We start from the raw sequence: 23,229 nt of genomic DNA on the forward strand, positions 1-23,229 counted from the left end.
GATGGGGGAAATAGGTAAAGGGAGTCAAAAGGTATAAACTTTCAATTATAAAATAAGTCATGGAGATGTACAGCATGGTGACTATAGTTAATAATACTGTATTGTATACTTGAAAGTTGCTAAGAGTGTAGATCTTAAAAGTTCTCATCACACGAAAAAAAAAACAACTATGGTGATGGATGTTAAATAGAAAGAAAAGAAAAGAAGGGAAGGGAAGAGGAGGGGAGCGGTGGGGAGGGAAGGTCCTCAAGGCAGAGTAGAATAAGTGAACCCTCTGTAAATCATGCAAATGAGAAATCACTGTCATAATTTGTTGTAGATTCATGGCAGCTATTCACCTGGCCATTTATTTGTAGTATAAGTGAACCCCAAATTGGAGGCAGCTGTGATGTCATGGTACCTGCTTTAGACTTGGAGTAAGAAGACGGATTGAAATCCTAGTTCTTTTGCATATTATCAGATAATTATCATAATTGCTTATTATCAACTATTATCATAATTACCCATTGTGATGGGCAATTCATTTAACCTTCCTGAAATTCAAATTTCTTTCTCCCTAACATGAGAATGAGCAAGTCTATTTTACATGGTTGTAATAATTGTTTTTAAAAGTGAATGTATGTGAAGGTAAATTATAAAGAATTATATAAAGACACTAAAGAATTATTATTTGAAATCAACCTAAGAAGTGATATAACATTGTAAAATGTAATGATTTCCTGGAAGTGGATAGATATTTCTTCCTATATTTTTTCACTGATTTAAGAATGGAGCTCTGCAAACAGTAGGTAATAAATGTTTTTGATCTTAATGTTGGCAGGGGAAGTGTTATTTTGTATTTATTTCTTATACAGTGTATTAAATATGGAAAAAACATGAACGTTGGACACAGATGTTGTCACTTATTATCAAATTTGTGTCGGTAGGCATGTCCTAAAACTTAGGTTCCTTTTCTCTTTATATTGGGAATAATAATATCTACCTTTCAGGGCTGCTGTGTAAAATTCAAGTGTAAAGCACCAAGCATAGTGGCTAGCACAGGTTGGCAGGAAATGTTGATTCCTTTCTTCCCTCCAAGAGTATGATAATCTTGGGATAATAGTTTTTAAATCTGAGTAATAATTATTTCTCCATAGCCAAAAAATCTTAACTGTCATTTTTATTTTGCTGATTTCTGTATCATTTTAACTTTTAAATGTCCATCCCTCTCCCCAATCCCCACCCTCCATGAATGCTTTGAAAAGCATGTTTGTTTTGTACGCTTTTCAGAGAATTAAAAAAAGCCATTTTAACTTTTTTTTCTTTTACTTTAGGTTTACACCATGGATAGCACAGAGGAGAAGAATGACAGCACAAAGGAGAAGAATGACAATTACAAAGATGATCTTCTCCTAAGGGTGGGACTTAATGATAATAAAGCCGGAATGGAAGGATTAGATAAAGAGAAAATTAACAAAATTATAATGGAAGCCACAAAGGTATGTTTCTTTTTTCTTTCAATATCTTTAATTTAGTAACTTTTAAACTTTCTGTTTAAAAGAAAATTAGTGTTTTAAATATCCTTTTAATTATAATTTTTAATATTTTAATATATAAAATTATTAAGCTACAGAGCATATAGAATAATTTCTCTTCTCTTGTGTTGCTTTTGCCATCCAGTTTTCTACTTCACATGCACATAGTATGCATGTTAAAGCAAAATAACATATATCTTCTTTTTCACCCTTTTTTTTCACCCCAATAGGAGAATAGTACAATTGTGGTTTTTTTGTTTTTATTTCAGTTAATATATCTTGGAAGTCTTTCTGTATAAGAAACTAGAGATATTTATTCTTTTTTATGCCTGCATATGTGGATATACTATACTTTATTGAACTAGTCAGAATCTTTATGGATGGACATATAATAAGTCATTTCTAGTCTTTCATTTTTACAAACAATACTACAGTGAATAACCTTGTATTTCATAACTTTACATATGTGCAAATATAACTATAGGAGAGAGTCCCAGAAGTGGAATTATTCCACCAAATACATATAGCATGAAAGGATATATGCATGTGCAGTTTTTAATTAATTGTGCAATTGCCCTCCATAGTAGTTGTATCAATTTACATTTCCACTGCCAATATGTGAGAGTACATTTTACCATGCTGCAACCATACCAACATAGTGTGTTACTATACTTTTGGATTTGCCAGTCTATGGTAACATAGGGTTGCATTAATTTATATTTCTCTTATGAAAAGTGAGATTGTACATCTTTTTCATATGTTTAAAAGCCACTTATATATGTATTTTTTAACACTGTCTCTTCTTACCCTTTGCACAGTTTTCCATTGGATTATTGTTTACCTTTTGACTTCACTCATGGTAGTTTAGTCCTGTGCAATAGTTTTTCGTTTGCTTCTTTTTACGTACTTGAATTAGTTAACTACATATGACTTTCTCCAAGATCATAAAAGAGTTCTTTAATGGTTTTTTTCTATCATTTGGGGGGTTTCATTTATGTATTATGAAATATCCATGCAGAAAGGTGTAAAATTTAAGAGAATATCCTTATTCTTAGCAAATGCATGCTGATAACTGCACCAACTTACTCTCAAATGGTTTAGCCAAAAACAGAGAGTAGAGAGAGAAAGAGAGAATGTGTGTGTATGTGTGTGTGTGCACACACAAGCACACATAAGAGTTGGGAGAGAAACCGAATGTAGCAGGATATCAACAATTGGTCAATCTAGGTGAGGACATATAGGTGTTCATTGTACTATTCTTTCAACTCTTGAATATTTGGAAATTCTAAAATAAAGAGTTGAGGGAAAAATAATTTTTTAAGTATATAAAATGTAGATACAATTTTAAAAGTATCAATAAAAGATAATTAAGAGATGAAATAAGGAAATATAACATATAGATTGGATCCTGGTTGGAACAAATACATTTGGAACAGTTAGAGGAATTTGAATATGGGGAGGGTACTAGATAATATTAAGGAATTATTGTTAATTTTATTAGTTATGAAATGTTATTATGATTACATATTATTATGGAAAATGGCCTTATTTTTAAAGATGCATGCTAAAATACTCTATAGAATAGCTAAATGTCATTATATCTGTAATTTACTTTAAAACAGTTCACTTAAAAAAATCATTGAAGAAAATTAAGCAAAATGTTAACAGTTGTTAAATCTCAGTGATAGTTTTATATATTGTTTATTATAGCAATCTCTATATTTTTCTGTTTGAGACTTCTTTGAAATTTTCATCATAACAGTTTTTTAAAAGATGAAGAGTAAAACCTTTGATCCTAGTTTTCAAGTTAAGAAATAGAATATTTAAGTTATCTTAGATGTCCCTATCAGATCTTCCCTCTTTCTTCTCCGTGTCTCAGTACCATTTACTAAATAGTCCATCCTTTCCTATTGATCTGCAGTGCTTTCTACTGTTCTAATAGATTATTTGTCTGTTGTTGCACTATACAACATGATCTTAAATACAATACTTTAAAGTCCTGATATCTGTTGGAACAAGTTCTCTTTTTTGGCCTTTGTTCTTTTACAAGAGTATCTTAGGTATTCTTGAATCTTTGCTCTTCCATATAAATTTTGTATGGTATTGATATGTATCAATCATAGAATAGATACTTATGTATTTTATATATTAAAATATTTGTATATTTTATATAATATATATTCCTCTAGTAGGGAGGAGGGGTGAGTTTATCTGAAATATCTTTCTTAAATTGAAATTTTCTAATTCTTGCCATTCCATAGCAATTTACTTTTTAAAAACTTTTATCAGAAAATTTTAAACATACCCAAAATTAGAATAGTAAAGTGAATCCCAGGTAATCATCACCCAGCATCAACAGTTATCAACATTTTTACAAATATTGTTTCATCTTTCTCACTTACCTCTCCCTACTGAATTTTGGAGGTGGAAAGAAGAGTATTTTAAAACAAATCCCAATAAATTGGACAAATTTCTACACATTCACAATTTTCCAAAACTGACTTAAGAAGATACGGAAAATCTAAATAGACCTATAAAAAGGAAAGAAATTAAATTAGTAATTAAAAATCTCCTCCCCCCCGCAAAGAAAAAAAAGAGATCAGGTCAAGATGGCTTCACTGGTGAATTTTTTTCTTTTTTTTAAATTTTATACAGCAGGTTCTTATTAGTTATCCATTTTATACACATCAGTGTATACCTCTCAATCCCAATCGCCTAATTCATCACACCACCACCACCACCACCCCGCCGCTTTCCCCACTTGGTGTCCATATGTTTGTTCTCTACATCTGTGTCTCAATTTCTGCCCTGCAAACCAGTTCATCTGTACCATTTTTCTAGGTTCCACATATATGCGTTAATATACGATATTTGTTTTTCTCTTTCTGACTTACCTCACTCTGTACGACAGTCTCTAGATCCATCCACGTCTCAACAAATGACCCAATTTCATTCCTTTCTATGGCTGAGTAATATTCCATTGTATATATGTACCACACCTTCTTTATCCATTCGTCTGTCGATGGGCATTTAGGTTGCTTCCATGACCTGGCTATTGTAAATAGTGCTGCAATGAACATTGGAGTGCATGTGTCTTTTTGTATTATGGTTTTCTCTGGGTATTCACTGGTGAATTTTATTTGACATTTAAAGGAGAAATAATACCAATACTCCACAAGTTCTTCCAAAAAATAAAGAAGGATGGAACACTTCCCAACTCTTTCTATGAGGCCTGTATCCCCTTGATACTAAAGTCAGACAAGCAGAAGATTATAGATCTTTATAAATGTAGAAGTCCTCAACAAAATATTAGCAAACTGGATCCAACAATATGTTAAGATTATGTGGCATGACCAAATGGGATTTATCCTAAGAATGCAAGATTGGTTTAGCATCCAAAAATCAATTAATGTACTATACCATGTTAATACAATTAAGGACAAAAAACACGTGGTCATGTCAATAGATGCAGAAAAATCATACCTGACAAAATCCTATACCCATTCATGCTAAAAACTCTTAATAAACTTGAAATAGAAGGGAACTTCTGCAACCTAAAAAGGACATCTATAAAAACCTATACACCCCAATAAAAATTAAAAAACAAAAAATCAAAAAAGAAACCCCTATAGTTGTCATTATACTTTATGGTGAAAGACTAAACACTTTTGCCCTAAAATCAGGAGCAAGGCAAGAATGTCCAATCTCACCTGTTCTTTTCAACCTAGTTCTGAACATTTTAGCCAGTGCTGTCAGGCAATTAAAAGAAATAAAAAGCATCAAGATTGGAAACGAAGAACTAAAACTATCTGTTCACAGATGACATGATCTAATATATAGAAAGTCTTAAGGAATTTCAGGAGTGCAACAATTGTACCCTGAAAATTACAAAAACTTGGTGAGGGAAGATAATGACCTAAAAAATGGAGACATATGGCTATTCAAGGATGAGAAGATTCCATACGGTTAAGAAGGCAATTCTCCCCAAATTGATCTGTAGATTCAGTGTACTTCCCTCATCAAAATTCCAGTGGCTTTTTTTTTCTGCAGAAATTGACAAACAGATTTTAAAATTTATATGGAAATAAGAAACACCTAAAATAGTCAAAACAATTGTAAAAAGGAACAAGCATGGGGGTCTGACTTTCCTATTTCAAAACTTACTATAAAGCTACAGTTATCAAGACAATGTGCTACTGCCATGAGGCTAGACATATAGAACAATGGAGCAGAATTAAGAGTCTAGAAATAAATGTTTATAGTTTATTGATATTTGTACCAAGGCAAAAGGATAGTCTGTTCAGCACATGATACTGGGACAACTGGATATCCACATGCAAAAAAGATGAACTTATTAGACCCTTAACTCACACCATACACTGAAAATTAACTCAAAATTGACTTAAATGTGAGACCTAAAGCAATAAACCTTTTAGAAGATAGGAGAAAATCTTTGAGATCTTTGGTTAGGCAAACATTTCTTGGATACAACACCGAAAGCACAGTCAGTAAAAGAAAAAGTTGACAGATAGGGCCTCATCAAATTTCAAAATGTTTGTACTTCAGAAGATGCCATTAAAAAATACAAAGATAAGCAACACACTAGGGTAAAATATTTGCAAAATAAGAAGACAACCCAATCAAAAAATGTGCAAAAGATATAAATAGACATTTCACTAAGGAAGATATAAGAATGGCTCATAAGCACATGAGAAGATGTTCAACATTAGTCATTAGAAAAAGGCAAATTAAAACCACAATGAGATGCCATTCATAGTATTATAGCCTAGAATGGCTGTAATAAAGAAGACAGGACTTCCCTGGTGGCACAGTGGTTAAGAGTCCGCCTGCCAATGTAGGGAACACAGGTTCCATCCCTGGTCTGGGAAGATCCCACATGCCATGGAGCAACTAAGCCCGTGCGCCACAACTACTGAGCCTGCGCCCTAGAGCCCGTGAGCCACAACTACTGAGACCACGTGCTGCAACTACTGAAGCCCGCACTCCGCAACAAGAGAAGCCACCGCAATGAGAAGCCTGCACACCGCAACAAAGAGTAGCTCCTGCTCGCTGCGATTAGAGAAAGCCCGCGCACAGCAACGAAGACCCAACGCAGCCAAAAATAAATTTATTTATTTAAAAAAAAATAAGATAGACAGTAACAGATGTTGCAAGGATATAGAGAAATTGGTACCCTCATACATTGCTGGTAGGTTTGTAAAATGGTTCTGCCACTTTGGAAAACAGTCTGGCAGTTCCTCAGAAGGTTTAGCGTGGAGTTACCATATAACACAGAGATTCCGCTCCTAGGTACATATCCAAGGAAGATGAAAACATGTGTCCACACAAAATGTGTACACAATTGTTCATTGCAGCGTTTTTCGTAATAGCCAGAAAGTGAAAATAATTAAATGTCCATCAACCTTATAAATAGATAGTATGTTCAGTGATGGAATGACGGATGATTTTCTAAAAGTTATTTTCTATATTTTATTTAATGGCTAACATTAAATTTGTTAAAGTACTGTTTACCTAAAACAAATAGACTGCCAGTTATTTCTCCACTAAAAAAATGGGTTTATTCAAGATCAGCAGAAAATTGCAGTTCAAGGTCTGCAACCATGGCAAGCCAAATGCAAGTCCCCAGCAAAACTGGAGAGGAAAACTCTTTCCAATAAGGGAAAAGGAAGTTGGCAAGGGTATAGTAAACAGAGTCAATGACTTTTCATTGGCTGAGTTCTTGCCAGAAAAGAAGAGGAGTCCTCTTTGTCTTGCTTTCTACTATCATCAAAGGGCATGAGAACTCCCCCTTCTGATCTCTGACTCTATTTAATTGAGGTTTCTGTTAGTTAATTTTTTACAATAATTTTTAAGTGAAAGTGAAGGAGATAACTGATAACCCAGCTGACTAAGGCCTTGGATATGCCCGGAGAATCCCACCTAGGACACATTGTTATTTTCTGAGTGCAGATCTGTACTCATCTCTAGAGTTTGTACTGTGCTACATACTGCCTCACAAGAATCCTATGATTTAGGTAACTATAAATTCATTTTACAGATAAGGAAACCTGAAACATAATAAGATTAATTTTAGGGTAACCCAGCTAGTGAGTAATGGAGGTAAGTTTTGAATTCAGTCATTTTGTTTCTAGAGTCTGTGCTCTTAGCCATCAGGTTCACAGTGATGCTTCCTTCAAACATTCTTCTTATACTTATTTTGTTTTCCTATGTAGGGGTCCAGATTTTATGGAAACGAGCTCAAGAAAGAAAAGCAAGTCAACCAACGAATTGAAAATATGATGCAACAAAAAGCTCAAATTACCAGCCAGCAGCTAAGGAAAGCACAATTACAGGTATTAATTCAATTGCTAAGTAAAGTGGAAGCTGGTAGAATAATAATTGATAGTTAAAATGCATCATGGTCAAGTCATAACTGAAAACAAGGTGAAATGTAAATGTTCATTACATTGTAAAGCATAAAATTTAACAAATGTGCATACAACTTTGTTAAATACTGCTCTACCCTTTTACATAAAGACCCACACCTAGACATTGTCACCTGCATTATACAGAAGAGTAAATGGAGCCTTAGTTAGGTTAAGTGACTTGCCCAGCTTCATATGACAGGTAGTTGGCAGAGCTAGGATTTAATCCAAAGCTTTTGTTCTTTTTATTATGTAGGTACATTGCAGCTAGAAAAGCCCACAAGATAAATGTGGCATGTTTTCTGCAAAACTAATTTTGCAAAAAAGATTCGGGGGAACATGTTAACTAATTAAATTTGAAAGTACTTTAAAACATAATTGTGTTACAGTAAAATGAAAAGTCATGTAAATGGTAGAGTGCCAAATGTATGTGAACTTTTAAGATAAACACAAGACTTCTAAAAATTTGGGGCCTCTGGCTTCTTCAGCATCTTTGGGGAGTAAATACTCAGTTTCCTGTGGTATTAAAAGTTATTTCAGTAGAAGAGTTTGAGAAGAGCCAAGTTGCAAGGCATCGTGTGGTAGACTGAGAACTCAAAGCAGTAACATTGAAGTTCACTTTTAAAGACAGTTTTACCCTCTGGGACTTTCCTGGTGGCGCAGTGGTTAAGAATCTGCCTGCCAGTGCAGGGTACGTGGGTTCGAGCCCTGGTCCGGGAAGATCCCACATGCTGCAGAGCAACAAAGCCTGTGTGCCACAACTACTGAGCCTGAGCTCTAGAGCTCGCGAGCCATAACTACTGAGCCCATGTGCCACAACTACTGAAGGCCATACACCTAGAGCCCGTGCTCTGCAACAAGAGAAGCCACCGCAGTGAGAAGCCCGCGCACCACAACAAAGAGTAGCCCCCACTCGCTGCAACTAGAGAAAGCCCACTCACAGCAACGAAGACCCAACACAGCCAAAAATTAATTAAAAAAAAAAAGTTTTACCCTCTATCAAAATCTGATTGTTTTACAAAGCACTTTAAGCTATAACATAACAATAAAATTATAATATTAATCTACTGTGCTACAAAATTCTTTTCATGATAGAGTTCGAAGATTATAAATTTTGTTTTCTTTATCAAACTACAGTGTGTCATTTTCTTTTTTGATATATGCTTTCCTAGAGCACAAGCTAGTTTTGGGGTTTTTAAAAAAATTTATTTATTTATTTTTGGCTGCGTTGGGTCTTCGTTGTTGTGCGCTGGCCCCCTCTAGTTGCGGCGAGCAGGGACCACTCCTTGTTGCGGTACGCGGGCTTCTCATTGCAGTGGCTTCTCTTGTTGTGGAGCACAGGCTCCAGGCGCGCGGGCTTCAGTAGTTGTGGCTCAAGGGCTCTAGAGCACAGGCTCAGTAGCTGTGGCACATGGGCTTAGTTGCTCCATGGCATGTGGTATCTTTCTGGACCAGGGCTCGAACCCGTGTCCCCTGCATTGGCAGGCAGATTCTTAACCACTGTGCCACCAGGGAAGCCCCAAGCTAGTTTTTTATCTTCTGCGCTATCATGACTAAAGATGATTTGTCAGTCAAATCATCAGTTTTAATGCTTCAAAGCAGTCCACTGTATGGAGGTGCATAATTTATTTACCTCATCCCACCTTGGTTCCAGTTTTTTGCTTTATGTACAACATTGGGATGATCATTTGTATTCATGTATCTTTGTACTCTCCTGTTCTGTTATTTTCACCAAAGATGGTACCATTTTACATTTTCAACATAAAAGTGCTGTTTTCCTCACATACTTGTTTAAAATTAGGTTTTATCAATTTTATCAGTCTTTTAGTTTTTGCTGATACAGTGTCCAAAATATTATTTCATGGTTGTTTTAATTTGCCTTCCTTTGATTATGACAGAGAAAGAATGTCTTTTCACATGTGAATTAGCCATCAATATTTCCTTCTTGTGGGAATATCCTCCTTTATTCTGTTTGTTAGGATATAGGCTAAGTAGCTAGCACAAGAGACTCAAAAAAATAATGGTTCAAGTAAGTTTATTTCTTTCCCACATAATAGGTATGTAGTCCCAGCTGATCTGGTGGTTCTGATCACCATAGTAATTTAGAGACCCAGGTTCTACATTGTCTTGTTCCATCATCCCCTAGTGTTATCCTTACCTGGATTGACAGAAATGGATTACCTTCAATCCATATTCCAGCCTCTGGGAAGGAAGAAAGAACAAGGAAAATATCATGGAAGGAAAGTAATTTACTATTAAACAAGTGAAAAAGAATTTGCGCACGTTACTTTAGCTCACATTTAAGTTTCACAGCCACACTTAAGTGCAAGAGAAGCTGTAAAATATATTCTCTAGCTGGGTGGCCATGTGTCAGCTAAAAATCTATTACTATGGAAGGAAGAGAGAGTAGATTTCAGGGTACAACTAGCAGTCTAAAGCAATACTCTTTGCCCACATTTCTAGAGGAGTTTGTATCTTTTTCTCCTCATTTATAGATCTTATCATACATGAAAAATTTTTTTCTCTGCCACTTGTAAAGATTTTTTCTAATATGTTGTTTGTCTTTTAATTTTGCAGGGATTTTTTTCCCCTATACATTTTTAAATGTTTATGTAATCAAATCCAGCAGTGTTAAAATTGTTTTTCTTGGCTTTAGTATTGTGCATAGAAAGTTATTCCTCACAACCAAGCCTGTATGTTCTTTTGGTATTTTTATAGTTTTTTTATATTCAAATCTTTAGTCCATTTGGAATTTGTTTTGATGTAAAGTATGAAGTATATTTTTCTTAAATAATATTATATTTTCCCTAAATGGTATTATTTTTCTTAAATGGTGATCCGCTTGTCCCAACATCATTTATTTAATCATAAGTCCTTTCTCCACTGAATTGAAATGAGGCACTTCCATATACTAAATTTTCATTGTGCTTGGATTTGTTTCTGGACTCTCTCTCTCTTTTTTTTTTTTTTAAATAAATTTATTTATTTATTTTTGGCTGTGTCGGGTCTTCGTTGCTGCGCGTGGTCTTTCTCTAGCTGTGGCGAGCGGGGGCTACTCTTAGTTGCAGTGCATGGGCCTCTCATTGCGGTGGCTTCTCTTGTTGCGGAGCACAGGCTCTAGGCACGTGGGCTTCAGTAGCTGTGGCACGTGGGCTCAGTAGTTGTGGCTCGTGGGCTCTAGAGGGCAGGCTCAGTAGTTGTGGCGCATGGGCTTAGTTGCTCTGTGGCATGTGGCATCTTCCTGGACCAGGGCTGGAACCCATGTCCCCTGCATTGGCAGGCAGATTCTTAACCACTGCGCCGCCAGGGAAGTCCCTGGACTCTCTTTTAATCAATTGAATCTTTCCCCATATCAGTACCATGCAGTTTTATTTATTGAATGATAAGAATATAGTTTAATATTCCCCCTCACTACTCTTTAGAAAAAAAATTTTTTTTCTCATGCATTGTTTCTTTCACATAAGTTTAAGCATTATTTCATCAAGTTAAAAAGAAATTCTATTCTCTCTGCAGTAACATTGTTTTTAAGTTGATATTAATCCTTAGGCAGTTTACTTTCTCTTTTTGGTAAGTTTTATTGATTTATAGTCTACAAATACCTTTAATAAAGTTTTAAAGATGTAATACATAGGAGTGGTACAATATAACAACTTCTTGCTGTTTATAATACTTTTAAAGCTCATATCCTTAAATATGCTAATAATCTGAGGAAACAGAAAATACCGTACATTGTGTAGCAGTACTTCAGGTTTTGCTACGGTTTTAGTTGATATTCCATGGGAGGCTCTGTGGCATCTTTTGCAAGGGAAATGGCAGGAAATGTGTTTTATGTTGATTGTAAAATTGTTTCGGTTTTTGAGCTTCCTTTAAAAGAAGTTGTATAAGTGGGAGGGTATTGAGGAAATCCTAAGGAGTCTAGAAGGTCTGAAAGAACAGAGAGGTTTTCATGGGAAATGTGTTTCTATTTTAGAGTCATGAAATTGCCAAGGAGTAGATTTTATTATGTGTGATAAGATAAGAAAGCTCTGTAGGCATAAACTCCCTTGATGTTTCTTGAGAACCTCCCTAAGTATTCCCCACCCCATCCCATCCTCATTAAACTTCTTAAAAGCACAATCATTTTTGTAGCTGTCAAAACATCTTATTATAACATGGGCTCTTGAATTGAATAGACAAACATCCATGTTATATTAAATGGCAACTACACAGCAAATCAATGCATTTTGAGCACTTTTTTTTTTTTAACATTTTTAAAAAATGTTTATTTAGTTTTGGCTGTGTTGGGTCTTCGTTTCTGTGCGAGGGCTTTCTCTAGTTGTGGCAAGCGGGGGCCACTCTTCATCGCGGTGCGCGGGCCTCTCACTATCGCGGCCTCTCTTGTTGCGGAGCACAGGCTCCAGACGCGCACGCTCAGTAGTTGTGGCTCACGGGCCTAGTTGCTCCGCGGCATGTGGGATCTTCCCAGACCAGGGCTCGAACCCGTGTCCCCTGCATTGGCAGGCAGATTCTCAACCACTGCGCCACCAGGGAAGCCCATTTTGACCAGTTTAACACTTGATTTGGAGAACCCAGATTTACTCAACAGTTTTTAGGGTAATATTAAGTCAAGAAAATGAAAAACAATATTTCTGAAGTAGTCTCCTAAATGTAATCCAAAAGGGGGATTTTTAAAACATAAATAAGACATAATATGGATATAAAATATACCACTAGAGCTTGATTTGAGCTTATTTCAGTGTTAAATACTTTAAAAATTCATTTTAGGGAAGTATCATAAAGTAATGGAAAGAGCACAGGCTTTAGAGTAACATGTTTTCCAGGTCTAATTCTAACATTTACCAGCTCTATGACTTAGGGCAAATTATGTAATCTTACTGAGCTTTAGTTTCATCTATAAAATGGGAATAATAATTATTCTCTCAATTAATTTGACCATTAGGTGAGTTAACATAAGAAGCATTTTTCATATTACATATAATATACTCAGTAAATGTCATTTCTACTTTAAAAATTATAGTTACTATCACTAAGCCCTTACCATATTCCTAGATAAGTGCATCATATGGGTATCTCTTAATTATTTCAACCTTTTGAAATTGGTTTAGTCCCTCTTTACAGATAAAGAAAGTAAGGATAAGAGGGATTAACTTACTCACTATCATGTAACTAGTAAGTGGCAGGCTTGAGACCCAAACAAAAACCCACTGTGACACACACTGGCTCTGAACTGTAGCAAGAGGGACTAGGTACATATTAGAGAGTCAGATCAGAACTTGGAAGTCATTTGGAAGGAAAAATGGAAGAAAGGAAAACATGAATGAGAATTTCAGTAGAAGAAACTGGAAAAAAGCAGTGGTGCTGTGCATTTGGTAGATGTAGAAGAAAAGAGTTCAGATAAGGGTGACTAATGAGAGACAGTAAAGCAAAGTGGAATGTGTGAGTCATTCAGTGGCGAGGTTTCCTTTTGGCACCTGTACACTTGTTTAAGCACAGAAAAGACAATAGATTGCTGAGGAAACTGTCATAGCATTAATGTAGGAGTCTAAGGAGAACTTTTTCCCATTTGGTTTGTTTTCTATTTATTATGGTCTTCCTTTTCAGCGTTTCTGGGTTAAGGTATTTCAGATGCTGCTCCCTTATTCTCAGTTGACTCAAATCTAAGGCACATTTTCTGGATTGATATAGAGTTGTTTTTAATCAACCCTTGTTTTTATTAGTCTCCATGAATTGTTTACATCTTTTTTTATGTCAGGATGCTATTCTCTAGTTTGAAATTGAAGTACTGGAAGAAATAGTTATTTTAAATCTGGATGATAAATTGCAGTCATGTTAAAAAGTTCCATTTATGGGGCTTCCCTGGTGGCGCAGCGGTTGAGAGTCTGCCTGCTAATGCAGGGGACACGGGTTCGAGCCCTGGTCTGGGGGGATCCCACATGCCGCGGAGCGACTGGGCCCGTGAGCCACAACTACTGAGCCTGCGCGTCTGGAGCCTGTGCCCCGCAACGGGAGGGGCCGCGATAGCGAGAGGCCCGCGCACCGCGATGAGGAGTGGCCCCCGCTTGCCGCAACTAGAGAAAGCCCTCGCACGAAACAAAGACCCAACACAGCTAAATAAATAAATAAATAAATAAATAAATAAAGTAGCTATTAAAAAAAAAAAAAAAGTTCCATTTATTAGGTGTGGTATCTCACTGCATGAGATCAGCCTTCTCCAAACTTTTTCTACAAATACTACTTTCTCTTTTTTAGTCAGAAATATATATATTATATATATGGAATAAATATATATAAAAGAATAAAATTTATACTGATATGTATAAATGGGTGTACAAGTCTCTCCTCCCTTTCTCTTTTATGAGGAAAGAATTTATGTTTGTTTGCTTGTTTACATAGTTACCATTATTTATTTTCATTGTGAGAACCTTTAAAATTTACATTCTAGTAACTTTCACATATCAGTACAGTATTGTTAGCTATAGTTATCATACTGTACCTTAGACCCCAAATCTTACTCATCTTTTCTTTTTAACTGAAGTAGGTCAATTGACCTATAACACTATGTTAGTTTCAGGTGCACAATATAGTGATTAAATATTTCTGTATGTTACAAAATGATCACCAGGATCAGTCTATAGTTACCATCTGTCATCATACAAAGTTATTACAGTATTATTCACCATGCTGTATACTTCATCTTTGTGCCTCATTTATTTTGTAACTGGAAGTTTGTACCCTTTAATCTCCCTTTGAGGAAAACTTTTTAAAGCAGATAAGATCTTTCTCCTGATGGAACTCACAATTTAGAGTCTAATATTACAGTAAGTGCCATAGTAAGAGCAGGAAAACAAGTAAGGGAACATTGAATTCTGTGGCACAGAGGACAGAGATCCAATTAAGTTACAGAGACGCGTCTGAGCTGATCCTTGAAAGGTTGGTGACAGAACTAGGAAGGGCATTCTGCACAGAGGAACAGCCTGAAGAAGGCACAGAGCACCCCAGGTTATTCAGTGAGTTGCAGCCTAAACAGGAATGGATCCTCTAGAAAGTCTCACTGTGGCTACTGGAGACAAATATGAATCAGGGTGATTGTTTCTAAAAGAGGAGTTGCGGGGCTTCCCTGGTGGTGCAGTGGTTAAGAATCTGCCTGCCAATGCAGGGGACATGGGTTCGAGCCCTGGTCCAGGAAGATCCCACATGCCGCAGAGCAACTAAGCCCGTGCGCCACAACTACTGAAGCCTGCACACCTAGAGACCGTGCTCCACAACAAGAGAAGCCACCACAATGAGAAGCCCACGCGCCGTGACAAAGAGTAGCCCCTGCTCACCACAATGAGAGAAAGCCCACACGCAGCAACAAAGACCCAACGCAGCCATAAAGAAAGAAAGAAAGAAAGAAAGAAAGAAAGAAAGAAAGAAAGAAAGAAAAAGAAAGAAAGAAAGAAAGAAAGAAAGAAAGAAAGAAAGAAAGAAAGAAAGAAAGAAAGAAAGAAAGAAAGAAAGAGAAAGAAGGAAGGGAGGGAGGGAGGAAGGAAGGAAGGAAGGAAGGAAAGAAGAAAGGGAGGAAGGGAGTTGCGGTTTCAACTTGTAGCCAGTAGGCCAGGCGTCACTATAATGTTAAGAAGGAAGACCTTGAAAAAAAAAATTCTGCAGAATGAAAACACGGTTGAAGTCCAACGAGGGGAAAAAGCTAAATTATGCCTCTGAAACTCTCCACCTTTTAGGAAACCTACTCTAGGGATCTCCACATGATGGAAATTGCTTTCATTCCAGAGCTCACCCCATTTGCTTATTTCTTTCTGGCTGCTTTTCCCTTAATTTTTTACTGCTTTGTTATGCAGTTCTCCAGTGATCCTTTTAGTAATAGATTGCATTTATTGAACTTGTACCATGTGCCAAGACACTCTTCCATGCTCTTTATGTACTCTGTTTCATTCAATAGCTTTCTTTTCTCTTCTCTTCATGATTTTACTTAATGCTCTTACTGACTTCCTTATATGTTACTAGATCAAAATGGTCACACAGCCACCCCCAGCTGCAGGGGAAGCTAGAAAACTGTGTATTTAGCTTTTTCAGCCTGTATAGTAGAGGCCACAAAAAAGGAACACTTGAGAATGGGTATGTCTGCTACATAAACCCTTTTCTTACTGCCCTACTTTGGTTATTTCTTTCATTTCTCTTTCTTCTTTCTTATCACTCCAACTCTTTTTCTGTAAAGAAACAAAATTTCCTTAAAGATTCTTCACTGTTATATTTGATATATTTATATATGTTGAAATTTCATGAAAGGATAAATTACAGATTAAATTTTCAATTTTGATTCAAATAGGCTAACAGTTATCAAATTTTAGCCTTATAAAAGCAATTCTGCAGAGGAAATGTTTACAGTACACCTTAGGACAATCAATTGTACAGTAGTATTCAGCATAAACATCATATGCCAAAGAAGTATAATCTTTTATTGTACATTTCCTTTGTTAATATTTTAAGACATTAATATTATGAGTCAGGTGGGAGCTGTTGTTTATTTTACCTGAACTGAAGCTTTTAGTTACAGTAAGTTGTTTTCCAAATTTATAAAGCAGTAGAATCATTTGATATATAAACAGTTGGAATGCTTTATTCATTTAGTAAATATTTATTAAGTACCTGTTATGTACTTGTGGGTATTGAAAAATGAAAGAGTTAGTAGGGAATGATGTTTGAGAACAGACTGCCTATGTTCATGAAAATAAAAGCCTTAATAAACAATAATCAAATATACATAGATAGGTGTGGGGATGGGTGGGTGAGTGTGTGGCGAGATGGATGGATGGACAGACAGAGACAAATTGACACCTACTAAAAGTAAGATTAGTGTTGGGAATTCCCTGGCAGTCCAGTGGTTAGCACTTGGTTCTTTCACTGCCATGGGGCCAGGTTCGATCCCTGGTTGGGGAACTAAGATCCCACAAGTCACTTGGCCAAAAAAAAAAAAAAAAAGATTAATGTTATGATTAGTGGTATTTCAATATTGTGTTGTCTAAAGTATGTTAACTTTTTAAAAATTAAGGTCGACAGATTTGCAATGGAATTGGAACACAGCCGGGATCTGAACAATACCATAGTACACATTGACATGGATGCTTTCTATGCAGCTGTAGAAATGAGAGACAATCCAGAACTGAAGGATAAACCCATTGCTGTAGGATCAGTGAGTATGTTGGTAAGTAGATAAAGATCAAAGACAAATAGGAAGTTCATGACATATTCATATTCAAGTAATCCTTACTGGTTCACGAAGGGGAAAGACTATTGAGTTCTACCAGTTCTATCAGAGTATTTCTATGTGTTCAATTACTGAATCTTTTCAACATCACTTGATGTACAAATTTTTATTTCCATTTGACAGATAAGAAAACAAACTCAGAGAGGTGTTTAATAATGTCCCCAAAGTTACAAACCTGGTAAATGGTAGAGTGGCATTGTATCTTTCTGTTGCAAATTATATTTTTCTTAAGTAACTGTTCTAGTTAAAGAGAATTGAAAAAGAAAGAAAAGGAAATGTTATTCTGAAGCAGAGGTTTGCAAACAATGGCCTACAGGCCAAATCCAGCCTGCTGCCTTATTTTGGAAAATAAAATTTTATTGAACACAACATTGTAAATCAACTGTACTCCAATAAAAATTTTAAAAGTTTTATTGGAATACTGTCACACCCATTCATTTATTATTGTTTCATTAAAAGAGCAGAGTTTAGTAATTGCAACAGAGGCCATATGATCTGCAAAGCCTAAAGTATTTGAACCTTTACAGAAAAAGTTTGCCAACACCAGTTTTGGAGTAACATGTTTCATTAATGTAAGTACTGTAATTAAGTGGTTTTTTCCATGACTTGAAACCTTTGCATTTCTGTGACTATGTTGCTTTTCCTTATTGCCACCCTCACCACAGAAGGTAAAGGTGACCAGGATAGCTGTGTGTAGCTAAAAATGTGTTGGGAATTAGAAACAGCAACTGGAGTATATGGGTTTTGGTATTAAAAAAAATACAAAAGACATAAGGAAGCTTCTTTCCTGTTCTACTCCTTTCAGTGCCTTAGGTATCTATTAACCTGATTCCCGAGTTATTTTATTATAAAACTGTAATCTGTTTGTTCATTATCTCTGCTCCCACAAGTATGCAGGCAACTAACAATCCTGGTTCCAAAGTAGTGTTTGTAGGAAAGGATACTCTCCTCTCCTACAAATCATCAACTAATATTTGAAAAAAATATATTTAATTTTATTAAGAATATGTATCACCATATATTTATGTGAAATTATGTATATGAACCCCTTCAGTACTTAGTGGACACCCATTTATGCTCATGATTCTGTAATTTGAGCAGAGGACAATGGGGATGGTTCATCTCTACTCCACTTGGGGTTGGCTGGGCCTATTTAGCTGGGGCTGAAGGATCCAAAATGGCTTCACTAACGTGCTTCCAGCTATGAGCTTTCCACTCCACGTGGTGCATCATCATTTTGTAATCTAACACAAGATCTTACATAGTTGCTGGATCCCACAAAAGCAAAGGCAGAAGCTGCAGACTTTTTTTTTTTTAATGTATTTTTTATATAGCAGGTTCTTATTAGTTATCTATTTTATACATATTAGTGTATATATGTCAATCCCAATCTCCCAATTCATCCCACCACCCATCCCCACTTTCCCCACTTTGTGTCCATACGTTTGTTCTCTACATCTCTGTCTCTATTTCTGCCTTGCAGACCGGTTCATCTGTACCATTTTTCTAGATTCCACATATATGCGTTAATATACGATATTTGTTTTTCTCTTTCTGACTTACTTCACTCTGTATGACAGTCTCTAAGTCCATCCACGTCTCTACAAATGACCCAATTTCATTCCTTTTTATGGCTGAGTAATATTCCATTATATATATGTGCCACATCTTCTTTATCCATTTGTCTGTTGATGGGCATTTAGGTTGCTTCCATGACCTGGCTATTTTAAATAGTGCTGCAGTGAACATTGGTGTGTATGTATCTTTCTGAATTATGGTTTTTGCTGGGTTTTTATTATGTTTTTTTAGTTTTTTAAGTAACCTCCATACTGTTCTCCATAGTGGCTGTATCAGTTTACATTCCCACCAACAGTGCAAGAGGGTTCCCTTTTTTCCACACCCTCTCCAGCATTTGTTCTTTGTAGATTTTCTGATAATGCCCATTCTGACCGTGTGAGGTGCTACCTCATTGTAGTTTTGATCTGCATTTCTCTAATAATTAGTGATGTTGAGCAGCCTTTCATGTGCCTCTTGGCCATCTGTATGTCTTCTGTGGAGAAACGTCTCTGTAGGTCTTCTGACCATTTTTGGATTGGGTTGTTTGTTTTTTTAATATTGAGTTGCATGAGCTGGTTATATATTTTGGAGATTAATCCTTTCTCCGTTGATTTGTTTGCAAATATTTTCTCCCATTCTGAGGGTTGTCTTTTCATCTTGTTTATAGTTTCCTTTGCTGTGCAAAAGCTTTTAAGTTTCATTAGGTCCCATTTGTTTATTTTTGTTTTTATTTCCATTACTCTAGGAGGTGGGTCAAAAAAGATCTTGCTGTGATTTGTATCAAAGAGTGTTCTTCCTATGTTTTACTCTAAGACCTTTATAGTATCCGGTCTTACATTTACATCTTTAATCCATTTTGAGTTTATTTTTGTGTATGATGTTAGGGGTGTTCTAATTTCATTCTTCTACATGTAGCTGTCCAGTTTTCCCAGCACCACTTACTGAAGAGGCTGTCTTTTCTCCATTGTATATCCTTGCCTCCTTTGTCATAGATCAGTTGACCATAGGTGCATGGATTTATCTCTGGGCTTTTTATCCTGTTCCATTGATCTGTATTTCTGTTTTTGTGCCAGTACCGTATTTTCTTGATTACTGTAGCTTTGTAGTACAGTCTGAAGTCAGGGAATCTGATTCCTCCAGCTCCGTTTTTCTTTCTCAAGATTGCTTTGGCTATTCGGGGTCTTTTGTGTCTCCATACAAATTTTAAGATTTTTGTTCTAGTTCTGTAAAAAATGCCATTGGTAATTTGATAGGGATAGCATTGAATCTATAGGTTGCTTTGGGTAGTATAGTCATTTTCACAATATTGATTCTTCCAATCCACAGACATGCTATATCTCTCCATCTGTTTGTGTCATCTTTGATTTCTTTGATCAGTGACTTATAGTTTTCTGAGTACAGGTCTTTTACCTCCTTAGGTCGGTTTATTCCTAGGTATTTTATCCTTTTTGTTGCAATGGTGAATGGGATTGTTTCCTTAATTTCTCTTTCTGATCTTTCATTGTTAGTGTATAGGAATGCAAAAGATTTCTGTGCATTAATTTTGTATCCTGCAACTTTACCAAATTCATTGATTAGCTCTAGTAGTTTTCTGGTGGCATCTTTAGGATTCTCTATGTATAGTATCATGGCATCTGCAAACAGTGACCTTTGTACTTCTTCTTTTACAATTTGTTTTCTTTCTTTCTTTCTTTTTCTTCTCTGATTGCCTTGGCTAAGACTTCAAAAACTATGTTGAATAAGAGGGGCGAGAGTGGACATCCTTGTCCTGTTCCTGATCTTAGAGGAAATGGTTTCAGTTTTTCACCACTGAGAATGATGTTTGCTGTGGTTTGTCGTATATGGCCTTTATTATGATGAGGTAGGTTCCCTCTAGGCCCACTTTCTGGAGAGTTTTTATCCTAAATGGGTGTTGAATTTTGTCAAAAGCTTTTTCTGCATCTATTGAGATGATCATATGGTTTTTATTCTTCAATTTGTTAATATGGTGTTATCACATTGATTGATTTGCATATATTGAAGAATCCTTGCATCCCTGGGATAAATCCCACTTGATTGTGGTGTATGATCCTTTTAATGTGTTGTTGGATTCTGTTTGCTAGTATTTTGTTGAGGATTTTTGCATCTATATTCATCAGTGATATTGGCCTATAATTTTCCTTTTTTGTAGTATCTTTGTCTGGTTTTGGTATCAGGGTGATGGTGGCCTTGTAGAATGAGTTTGGGAGTGTTCCTTCCTCTGCACTTTTTTGAAAGAGTTTGAGAAAGATGGATGTTAGCTCTTCTCTGTGTTTGATAGAATTCACCTGTGAAGCCATCTGGTCCTGGACTTTTGTTTGTTGGAAGATTTTTCATCACAGTTTCAATTTCATTATGTGTGATTGGTCTGCTCACAGTTTCTATTTCTTCCTGATTCAGTCTTGGAAGGTTATACCTTTCTAAGAATATGTCCATTTCTTCCAGCTTGTCCATTTTATTGGCATAGAGTTGCTTGTAGTAGTCTCTTATGATGCTTTGTATTTCTGCAGAGTCTGTTGTAACTTCTCCTCTTTCATTTCTAATTTTATTGATTTGAGTCCTCTCCCTCTTTTTCTTGATGAGTCTGGCTAATGGTTTATCAATTTTGTTTATCTTGTCAAAGAACCAGCTTTTAGTTTTATTGATCTTTGCTATTGTTTTGTTTGTTTCTATTTCATTTATTTCTGCTCTGATCTTTAAGATTTCTTTCCTTCTTCTAACTTTGGGTTTTGTTTGTTCTTTATCTAGTTGCTTTAGGTGTAAGCTTAGGTTGTTTATTTGAGATTTTTCTTGTTTCTTGAGGTAGGATTGTATTACTATAAACTTCCCTCTTAGAACTGCTTTTGCTGCATCCACTAGGTTTTGGATTGTTGTGTTTTCGTTGTCATTTGTCTCTAGGTATTTTTTGATTTCCTCTTTGATTTCTTCAGTGATCTCTTGGTTATTTAGTAACGTATTGTTTAACTTCCATGTGTTTGTGTTTTTTACGTTTTCTTCCCTGTAATTGATTTCTAATCTCATAGTGTTGTGGTTGGAAAAGATGCTTGATATGATTTCAGTTTTCTTAAATTTACCAAGGCTTGATTTGTGACCCAAGATGTGATCTATCCTGGAGAATGTTCTGCGTGCACTTGAGAAGAAAGTGTATTCTGCCACATTCAGGTGGAATGTCCTATAAATATCAATTAAATCTGTCTGGTCTATTGTGTCATTTAAAGCTTTTGTTTCCTTATTAATTTTCTGTCTGGATGATCTGTCCATTGGTGTAAGTGAGGTCTTAAAGTCCCCCACTATTATTGTGTTACTGTCAATTTTCTCTTTTATAGCTATTAGCATTTGCCTTATGTATTGAAGTGCTCTTATGTTGGGTGCATATATATGTATAATTGTTATGTCTTCTTCTTGGATTGATCCCTTGATCATTATGTAGTGTCCTTCCTTGTCTCTTATAACGTTCTTTATTTAAAGCCTATTTTATCTGATAAGAGTATTGCTACTCCAGTTTTCATTTGATTTCCATTTGCATGGAATATCTTTTCCATCCCCTTACTTGCAGTCTGTATGTGTCCCTAGGTCTGAAGTGAGTCTGTTGTAGACAGCATATACATGTGTCTTGTTTTGGTATCCATTCAGCGAACCTGAGTTTTTGGTTGGAGCATTTAATCCATTCACATTTAAGGTAATTATTGATAAGTATGTTCCTATTACCATTTTCTAAATTGTTTTGTGTTTGTTTCTGTAGGTTCTTTTCTTCTCTTGTGTTTCCCACTTAGAGAATTTCCTTTAGCATTTGTTGTAGAGCTGGTTTGCTGGTGCTGAATTTCTTAGCTTTTGCTTGTCTGTAAAGCTTTTAATTACTCTGTCGAATCTGAATGAGATCCTTGCCGGGTAGAGTAATCTTTGTTGTAGTTTCTTCCCTTTCATCACTTTAAATATATCTTGCCACTCCCTTCTGGCTTGTAGAGTTTCTGCTGAGAAATCAGCTGTTAACCTTACGGGAGTTCCCTTGTATGTTATTTGGCATTTTTCTCTTGTTGCTTTTAATAATTTTTCTTTGTCTTTAATTTTTGTCAGTTTGATTACTATGTGTCTCAGCGTGTTTCTCCTTGGGTTTATCCTGCCTGGGACTCTGTGCGTTTCCTGGATTTGGGTGGCTATTTCCTTTCCCCTGTTAGGGAAGTTTTCGACTATAATCTCTTCACATATTTTCTTGGGTTCTTTCTCTCTCTCTTCTCCTTCTGGGACCCCTGTAATACGAATGTTTTTGCGTTTAATGTTGTCCCAGAGGTCTCTTAGGCTGTCTTCATTTCTTTTCATTCTTTTTTCTTTATTCTGTTCCATGGCAGTGAATTCCACCATTCTGTCTTCCAGGTCATTTATCTGTTCTTCTGCCTCAGTTATTCTGCTATTGATTCCTTCTAGTGTAGTTTTCATTTCATTATTGTATTGT

The 23,229-nt window shown here is 35.9% G+C and overlaps 1 protein-coding gene across 3 annotated transcripts in view; it reads left to right on the forward strand.

Annotated features, from left to right (window-relative positions):
* The window catches only part of POLK (DNA polymerase kappa), a 78,341-nt gene that overhangs the window by 26,028 nt on the left and 29,084 nt on the right, over nt 1-23,229 (forward strand). For all 3 annotated transcript variants that reach the window (XM_082375970.1, XM_082375969.1, XM_082375968.1), the window contains 3 exons: nt 1,314-1,478; nt 7,748-7,867; nt 16,989-17,141. In XM_082375970.1, coding sequence (XP_082232096.1) covers nt 1,323-1,478; nt 7,748-7,867; nt 16,989-17,141 — 429 coding nt within the window. In that variant the 5' untranslated portion in view covers nt 1,314-1,322. The remainder of the gene's footprint in view (nt 1-1,313; nt 1,479-7,747; nt 7,868-16,988; nt 17,142-23,229) is intronic.

Source organism: Balaenoptera borealis (assembly GCF_965194805.1).
Source record: "Balaenoptera borealis genome assembly, chromosome: 2".
NCBI classification, from domain to species: domain Eukaryota; kingdom Metazoa; phylum Chordata; class Mammalia; order Artiodactyla; family Balaenopteridae; genus Balaenoptera; species Balaenoptera borealis.